Genomic DNA, 9,643 nt, shown 5'->3' on the forward strand with positions numbered 1-9,643 from the left:
GTCAACAGAGGGGCAGTTACAGTCGACAGTGGAATTCTGAACATGTCGACTATGTGTCAACTCTGCAAATGCTACTCAAAGCTAGACTTTGTTTATCAATACAACATAGATACAATTTCCTACTCAGGTGTTGAGACTAGCCACAACTGAAAGTGCTTTGTAGTGAATTCAGACCATGCAGATGTCTAATCAGCTAGACTTAATCAATCTTGGCAATGTACAAATGATGCTGAGGCATGAGCACTAATATATATGAATAGGTCTCCTTTATCTTGCACTGGGTGAGCAACCAAAATGACAGTAATTTGTTTTTACATTGTTTGCTTGGATTGTTTTTTCATATATATGGGACAGTGCACATTTATCAACATTTACAATGTGAAAGAAATTAGTGTCAATATACCAACAAGGTTAAAAGTGTTTAAAACTGCAAGTTTGCACCTGTAATTTAAAGGCAACTCAAAAGAAGGAAGGGAATACTATCAAGAATATTCTCATGAACATGATCAATTCAGTTTAAATAGTTACAAATTTTGTATTCAATTGCACACTTCGACAAAGTGGCAACGACATGATAGATTTATCGGTTGGAGTTAACTACCACTGTTTTCACTTTCTAACTCACCTGCCAGTATGTCTGTATTCCTGGCTGCAATTGTCTTAATCTTCAAAATGCCAGACTCTGCAGCCTAGGGGGTAGAAAGACAGAGCAGACATTTAGGTTAACATTCGATGTAACATGTATCAAAAGGTGCTGATGGTCCAGCACCACCACCACTGTGCTACCAGTGGTAGACATATCTTCTTGTAATGATGGCCACAGAGGGAAAACAGGAAGGCTGCTTAAATCTGTGAAGGAAGGGATTCAACTTGAGAAGAATGTGCTAACAGAAAGTGATTTCCCCAGTGAGGTGTCTGACAAGGGTGGATTGGTAAGCTACGGAAAGGGGGATGGAGGAATTTCAAGTAAGAGAAAGGGCAGGGGTGGGGGTGGGGTATCACAGAGAAAGACTAAATGTGAGTTAGTCTGTGTCTGCGTTAGAGAAACCGAGATATTGAGCATTTACCTATCAAAACAGAGGCCGTTCTTATCTTTCTACAACAGCCGCAAGCAGCAACAAACATGTCAAGATCTTCTTTCCTTCTCTCCAACCTGTGCTCCTCCTCTCCCTAGCACTCTTCCACATCAGTAATCCCTCTCACCCTTTCTACTTATCCTCAATTTTTCTTCCTTCATCAAATAGTCTTCTCCTTTTCTGACTTTTTTGGTCGTCATTAAAATAAATAACCTGCAAAAAAAATATACAATGTGCAAATTTCTACCTCGAGACAACAACCGTACTGCAAGTCCACAGTGACATACTACAACTGCATTATTTATCTCCTTTATCAATCATCTCAATGAGCATTTTTCTTATGGCAACCCGATACAGAGGTAACCACCATCTGCAAAGCGCACACAGGGCAAGAAAGAAGCACAATGTGAACAAAGGAAGTCTGCTAGATTTAGCTATTCTTTTTCCATTTAATGCATTTAATGCTTTTTATGTCGATATGACTTCTTTGCACAAATGGAAAATGTAGCATTTAATTAATGTATTATTTTATTCTTGCATGTTGCAGCTAATTATCACTTGATCACATGTCACACATCAGCAGCAAGCTTCTCAACTGAGCAAAGAGCCAGTGGTCCTACATTACCTTGGTGCATTTTTCATATAGTGACTTCATGATCTGACTACATCCCTAGAATGCATGTGTTGTGACTGGATTCTCAACTCCTTTCTTAAAAGCATCATCATCATATAATCTCTGCAGCCACATAAACTTCAAACTCTGAAGTGTTTTGTGTTGTTTCACTATTTATTTTAAAGGTTAGCTAACTTGCCGTTAGCATATTGCCTCATTTGAATCTCACTAAGGAGCGTAGTGTCCCGGATGCCTGCAGCTGTTTTTCATGTTGCTTTCTGTGGAAATTTAGTTATAACGTTACTACAGCGCTGTGGTTAGTTGTGGACAGCCATTTGGCTCCACACCGGCGCGCGTGTTTGCGTGCGCGCGTTGCTGCAGTATATAAATTGACTTGATAGACATGCCCTGAAGGTAATGATATAGCTACGTCTGAAAAAGACACGGTCAAACTACAGTTTCCTTGGCAATGTTGTTGACTAGTACGCAGCAGCTAGCTTGCTCAGACCATAAAGCTGCTGTTAGCGTCTCGCTGTGTAGTGAGGTGACAGATACGCTTACCCTGCTATATGGCACCAAATTACTTCATTGATGAAAAATGCGATAATACCGCATACCGCGCTGTTGAGCCCCAACATATTGCAGTGGTGGAAATTACTTCACGATCAAAACATTTCATATAATTCGATATCAATAATATCATGATATATGTCAAATCCTTATTTCTTTCAAGTTTAAAGGCTGATTTTTGCTCCTGAGTGAAAACTGAAGAAACCAGATGGTTAATTATGTGGTTAAACTTTTCTTTAGGTCAGAATGTGACACTTGGGATGGAAAACAGTGGATCACTTAACAAATCTAAGGTAGAACATTCAAAACTATTCCGAAAAAGTATTTTTCAACAAATATGATTAGTAAATCTAAGTCCCTCTTCCTCAAAAAATAAATATTTTATAGAAATATTATGTGCTAATTTGTTCGTTGTTTGTTTTATAATATTGTTATTGAGGAAAATTATATTGAGATAATTGTCGTTATTGTTTTATTGCCCAGCCCTACCTCTAAGCGACAATTTCTAGTCTAACACGGTGAAAAATGCTAACAAAACATGTGGCGGCTGGGGCTCAGGGTCGTCCACTAACCGGATGGTCAGAGGTTCGATCCCCGGCTCCTCCAGTCTGCATGTCAAAGTTTCCTTCGGCAAGACACTGAAGCCGGGGTGTGAATGTGCATAAATGTTATTTCCGCTCTGTTGTACAGTTGGTCATCTCAGTGTATGAATGTGTGAGAATGGATGAATGTAAAAGTGATGTGAGTGGTCGCAAAGACTAGAAAGATGCTATATAAGTACAGACCATTTACCATTAACATTACCATTCTACCAACACATTCTCTGTGTGTACGATATCAAGCACAATGTAATGATAAACGTCTTATGACTTTGGATTAGATACCTGTGATGGGGAGAAATAATGAATAATAAAGAGATATGTTAAATAATACACCACCAATAATATACCACCTTTGTTGTTTCAACATTGTGAAAGTCCACAACTCATAACCTGCTGAACAGCCGGTTCCCAACCAGGGTTGGATTGTTAATACAACCACTGTGAACTGGCTTATTACTATATACAGCTCCTTAAAAAGTTAATCTTCAAAAAAATGCTAGTCTCCCTCTCTCTTTTGTTCCTCAGACAGAGCCGGAGGTCTTTACAGGGCAATAAGGAGAGCCTTTTTTAGTCCCAAATAATTACAACCATGATGTGGCTACTTTTGATATTCCCAGAGGCTGTGACCATAACATACAGTAGAAGACAAGTGCCAGAGCAGTGGTAAGGTTTTTAAGGAAAGTGAAACAATATTATTAGCTTTATAATAAAAGCCTAGGTTCTAAGTTATAGCTGTGATCCCTGCTATGTTAACCTGCTTCTGTCACTTTAAATTATATACTGTATGTTTGTGTTTTGAACTGTTGGCCAGATAAAACAAGTTAGTTAAAGACATCGCTCTGGGAACTTGTGATGGGCATTTTGAGTATATTCCTAAATGATAACAATGATAATGAAAATAATTGTTAGTTGCATCGCAATATGAGTTGTGCTTCAGTAGCTGCTTGTTTTCAGATGTCTTCACACCTGTGAACCTGTGATGCTCTGTCACGACATAACCTAACTGCACACACTGTGCTACAGCTGTCAGTCTAGTCAACTGAAATGAGTCACCCTGAAATTCTGCAGTCTGTGGCCCAAATATGAGCATGTTTTCTTCCATTGACAACTTATAAATAGTAGTCAAGTGAAGGAGTACATTCAAGGGGTGTGGAAAGTATTTATCGAGATATCTGGTCCCCAGGATGTGGTTAAATGATAATAGTGGCTTTTTGGGAGCTGATTTAACAGGAAGCTGGTCTCTGTGATTTGCTGAGGCTGATCATGATGAGATGCAAAAATTCATCCTGAAAAATTACCTTGAATAATCTCATCTGACCACTGCACAACTCCTCAAAACGATGTTTTCTTCCGCTACTTTAAAATCTGTGCGTCAAACAGAATGAATGCCTGAAATTAGAAGCTTATTGCTGTGAGTTTCCATTGTTCAGTCTCGGGTGGAACCATGTGCTCCACCTTGAAGCCAGTGACAATAAATCCTTGCATGTGAAAAAAAGATAACATTATGGTTTTGTGCACAAAACTTTATCAATCTCTATAATGAACTTTTTTTAAATACTGGTCTACTTCTAAAATCTCTCTTTCTGCATGTCAACACATTGTTCCACCTACATCCTCAAAGAAAATGCTGTTAAGCTCTCTGTTGTAAAATGTATACCTAATTTCTCTCGTATTTTTCTTACCATGTGGAGGGAATTACCTCTGGCCTGATGATGTCGTCGTTAACATTAAGCAGAAATAGCCCTGTCCAGTTAACGGGTGATCTTATAGAGGATTTCTTTCATCAAACTTTCTGACAACCTAAAACCAGTTTGTGGAGTTTTTGGTCGGGTGTCTACATTACTACAGTCATTAATCAGGCCAATATATGGCATTTTAGGATAATAGGCATTGGTCAATACCTGCACTCACGTTGCTGATATATCATCCTAAAAGACAGCAGCTCTAATCTAAAACTATTACTGGTTAGCGTTAAATATATATTGTTATATTGTAGAGAATAATGAAGTTGAATGACGTCACTTCTGGAAAACTGTACCCCACTCTCCCTTAAACACCAGTCACAATCTGAAATCTACAGCATAACCCACTGTTTTGTTCAATTTCATTAATCAATAAAACTTCCATCTAAAACAACACGTTATTGGCAAAGATAACCATGTGTATTAGAATCAGAAAGAGCTTTATTGCCAAGTAGTATTTTATACGTACGAGGAATTTGCTTGATTGCACTCTGCATAGAAAAATGGAATTATACATGACTTTCTTTGTTTTGATATTGGCAATATATATCAGCCATCGACCACCCTGCTCTATCGGCATAGGCCATTGGAAAACCCATATTTTCCATGCTGAGTTGATTTTAAAATAAACAAAGTAAAACAGGACATTAAATGCTGGTCTCTACTCTGAAAACAAAGTCAGGACCAGGCTGTATCAAGTGCTCAGTACTTTCAGTTCTTCTTCAGCATTTTTTGTGTAGAGATCCTCAAAGCAAGTGACCCACGTCTGAGTGCCAGCTCATTTTAAAAAAATAAATAAAAGCAATATTAGTGAAGCTCATCACAGACTGACTTCCTTAGAAACATGCTGCGAGAGCCTCTGAACTCAGCAGTTTTTTGGAACTGACTTAGCATACTATGAAAAATGCTTATTCAGTCAGAGCCTCAGTGCAATTGTGTCAGTTCACCAAATCCTCGCTCCATGTTGCTTGTTATTTTGTCTCTATATAGCCTGACATGACCTGTCGGGTAAATGAGTTGTGCTAAGCGAGCCATATAAAGGCTGCCCGTATTGCTTTCATTAAATCTGCAGGTTTCCCGAAGACAGGCAGTCACATTTCACCATGAGCTACATACAGCCGACATCACCTGACTCATCCAGAGAAAAAGTGGATTGGGGGGCTGCCTGATGGGTTGTTTTTTTTTTTTTTCACGTAGACAAAAGCAATCAGAGCACAACAAACAGAAAAGCCCTGGTGGTTTCACTGACTGTGCTGCTACTCAGTGAAAGAGAGGTTCTGAGTGTGAAGATGATGGAGAAAAATCAATGGGACTTTTCTTGGCTTCTCTTTACCCAGAGAAACCACTGGCGGTGGTGCAATGTCACTGTGGGAGATGGATTGGGAAATGGGGGAGGAACTGGAATGTAGACTGGCCGGGAAATCAGAACAGAGCTTCCTCAATCTTCTTTTGCAATACAGACACAATGCTTTGGTATTAGGTTTTGATCATTTATAAACAACCATGACAGAAAAATGTCTCAGTAGCTAATTCATTTAAAAGTAGTAAGTGCTGAAAATGTGGGTAAGACAAACAAAAAGGTATCTTTCATAGGAAATTCAGGAGCTCTCTTAAATAAACAATCACATTGAATGGATAGAATTTATATATTTATATATCTATGTACACAATATTCTCTTCCGTTGCAATACATCCGCATAACACAAACCCAGATTAATGCTCATGTAAATATCTGTGACGTTCTTTCTCTGCAAACAGTTGTATTATTTTTCTCTATTGTTTTTAATATTCTTATATAACTTGCATTGTCTATTCCATATTTATATATTTCTACATTTATTTATGTCATCTGTATGTTTGTCTACTTGTAGTACCTTATCACCAAAGCAAATTCCTCGTATGTGTAAAACACTACTTGGCAATAAAGCTCCACTGATTCTGAGTGATTTGTGTGCTCTAACAGGCACACAAATAATTTGAATTCACCAACAACAGCCACCAGTACTCAGCTTGTTTGAAGCGCAATAACATTCTAGCAAATATAACCGTGACAGCTCAAATTGGAAAAGGTTGTTTCAATCGCGACACTATCAACCAGAGTGTAAGTCAAAGTGGATCACTGCACTGCTGTGATCCCCAAGGGAAAGATGTTGGTAAAGACCATGGAACATAGGCGAAGATAAATCAATATTGAAGGAGATGCCAACAACCGGAGACATGAGACCGGATGTATGCTTTTCATGGTCCTGTGTGACTGCCACACAGCTTATTTTGAAGAATCAGGCACTCAAATCAGGGGACTGAATCAGTCTGCAGTGCGAGAAACACGAAGGAACTAGAAGTAATTGCTTAACTCTCTTTCTCACTGTAATGCGGTCTTTAACCAAGGAGAGATATGAGGAAAAACAAACTAAGCCAGCGTAGCCTGATGTGTACTTCCATGCTGAGCTGGCTGATGAATATTTCCATTGCCTCACAACCCTCACGTACAGTACAGCATTTCATCTAATGACCTGTGCAACCACAGTTGCGTATGCAAGCAAACCATGAGCTTGCTATACCTGTGAATTACTGAGAATTAAGGTAAAGAGGCTTTGACTGAGATGGTGTCAGTCGAATGACATAATTTAGCAAACACTAGCTCTTCTCAGTAGTCAAGTAAATGATAGAATAGAGTCTATGTCCCCATAATCCATTACAGAACATGAAAAGATTGTTTTTATCCAATATAATATGTCACCAGCATCAAATTATGTTTTTTTAATAGCAATTAAATGTAATTCAATTCAGAAGTAAATTGACTCTGGCCCAGCTCTGTGGATAATGTAATAAAGAGGGTTGTGTCATTTGGGGTAAAGTGGAATCATAAAAGCTGGGTTGACTGTTGTCTTCTATGTGTGAATCTAACAACACACACACACACTGTAAAAGGTCATGACATCACACCTCCTTGTACTAGTCTGTTCTCATACTAAGCCACGATGTCACCAACACTGCCATACAACGAAGCCAGTCAGCAGCCGCATACAGCGAGTCATTCCAACGGAATATAAAAAAACAAAACATGTGTATGAGCTTGTTGTGAAACCAAGTTGCAATGTGAGATCCTACACAGACATGTGTAGAGCAAGGACTCTGTGACAAATGTCAAAAACAAAACATTTCCCTGAGAATAGCTCACCTTAGCATCATTTGCTCTAGTGGTATATCCATCTAGCCATGCTGATGGTTTGGTTTGGGTTGACAAGAAATTAGTTTGAGGTGCTCAAAGCATTAATAAAATGAGAACATGTTTAGAGAAAATGTCACATTTTGTTTAAGATAATTCACGGAATTTATGGTGCACAAGTGAGGAAATATATTCGTAAGTGTATTGTATTGTATTGGATGGATTGACACTGTATCAGGTCATATATGGGGAATGTATTTTCTGATTGCATGACTGAACAATAATGCGCCTCAACTGTACAGCACCACCATCTAACAATAAGTGAATGCAAAGTGGGTAATAAAACTATTAGGTAGATTAACTTCCAATCCATTGTCTTCTAAAAGCAGACATTCATTCAACTATATAATCAAAACCCATTATTTAACATCTTATCTCTAGTGCCACTCAATGAAATCATTATCATTTGCCCAAGTTTTACTGTCTATGTTACTACTACTCAGGGTGAGCTAGAAAATGTTTTTTTGACATTTGGGTGAACTCACCCTTAAAAGGTACCGTACTTCTATGCAGTTCAGAACAGTGGGACACTGCTAACTTGTGTGTCTAGAGAATATGCATCCTAAATAACTTGACAACAAAATGTGTAGCTAACTAGTCTAGGTGTACTGTACGTTACTGTGTACATTAAAACGTGGGTCAGCTGAGTTTATCACCCCCACCCACCCGCATATGAATGCTTCACTTTAGCAATATTAACCCAACCGTGTGACACAGGTCATTTTAAACACATGTATATCCATTTATTAGAACGCCTGGTCGGCAGGAAGGCCCAGTATCTGATATAACTTAATTTTACCCGTACAGTATAAAGACAACTCATTGTCCACATCCCACAACAGAACAGAGGCCCGGAGGTTGGTGTGGTACCGGGCTCAAAAAAACATATGTAAAAATCTACATTACTACAAATATAAAATCAGATTCAGAAACGAGACAACCGAGGTAACGGCTCAGTACAGCTAACTAGCCGGCTAACCTCTTTTACTGGGGGGAATTTCTTCTTGCACTCCATGGACAGAGACCGCAGGTCCGTCTGCATGTTCTCCAGCAATTTCTTCACCGCTTCGGGACTGCTGGTCGACATCTTTGACGGCGTCTTTGACATATATCTCAAGAAACTTCAAACGATAAGGAATGCGGGAGTACGGTCGCCCCCCACCCATCCACAGCGGGAATATAATCCGTGGCTACTTTACTCGGCTCCCTCAGAAAATAAAATAAAAACGTCGCGGTCCATAGACACAGTATCCCACGTCTCTGCTTTGAGCGCCCGTGCGCAGGACAGCAGCGATGACACCGGCATATGTTCCTCTTCTTCAAAGCCCGTTGACATTAGCTTCGTCAAGTAGCATCGTTTCCCGTAATTTCTGTTGGTCAAAGCTGCTCACTAATCGAAGATATTCGCCAAATTGAGCATTCTGCCATCAGCGGCCGTCAGCTCCACTTTCCTTCCCACAATGCTTCAGTGGACAGTGACACGTCACTCGGACTTCCGTAAACAGTGACGATTCAGAATAATGACTACAGCGACCCCCGCTGGACAAACTTAATACAGACCAACAAAACGACAAGCCACGTCTGGGCTTTATTTTTTTTTATTTATTTTTTTTTACAGTTTATCGTCTGGGCACATCAGCACAGTTACATGTCGACGTGCACCACCTAAAGGCTAGGAAATCAGATGCAGATAGATGCTTTATGTAATTATTTCATTGTATACCGTAGATTATACAGTGGTGTAATGTAATTTCCTCAAGTACCTAGTCTACTGTACACTGTATGTAAATTCAATGTCTATGTCCTGTTCT

General features: G+C 39.3%; 1 protein-coding gene across 4 annotated transcripts in view; it reads right to left on the reverse strand.

The window, feature by feature from the left end:
* The window catches only part of mon2 (MON2 homolog, regulator of endosome-to-Golgi trafficking), a 39,264-nt gene extending 29,956 nt beyond the window's left edge, over positions 1–9,308 (reverse strand). For all 4 annotated transcript variants that reach the window (XM_038705343.1, XM_038705341.1, XM_038705342.1 and 1 more), the window contains exons 1-2: positions 8,812–9,308; positions 626–689 (exon numbers count right to left, since the gene is read on the reverse strand). In XM_038705343.1, coding sequence (XP_038561271.1) covers positions 626–689; positions 8,812–8,940 — 193 coding nt within the window. In that variant the 5' untranslated portion in view covers positions 8,941–9,308. The remainder of the gene's footprint in view (positions 1–625; positions 690–8,811) is intronic.
* Positions 9,309–9,643: the final 335 nt, after the last annotated feature.

This window comes from Micropterus salmoides, unplaced genomic scaffold (assembly GCF_014851395.1).
Source record: "Micropterus salmoides isolate LMB-PRFRI ecotype aquatic unplaced genomic scaffold, ASM1485139v1 Ms_hic_scaffold_8, whole genome shotgun sequence".
Classification (NCBI taxonomy): Eukaryota; Metazoa; Chordata; class Actinopteri; order Centrarchiformes; family Centrarchidae; genus Micropterus; species Micropterus salmoides.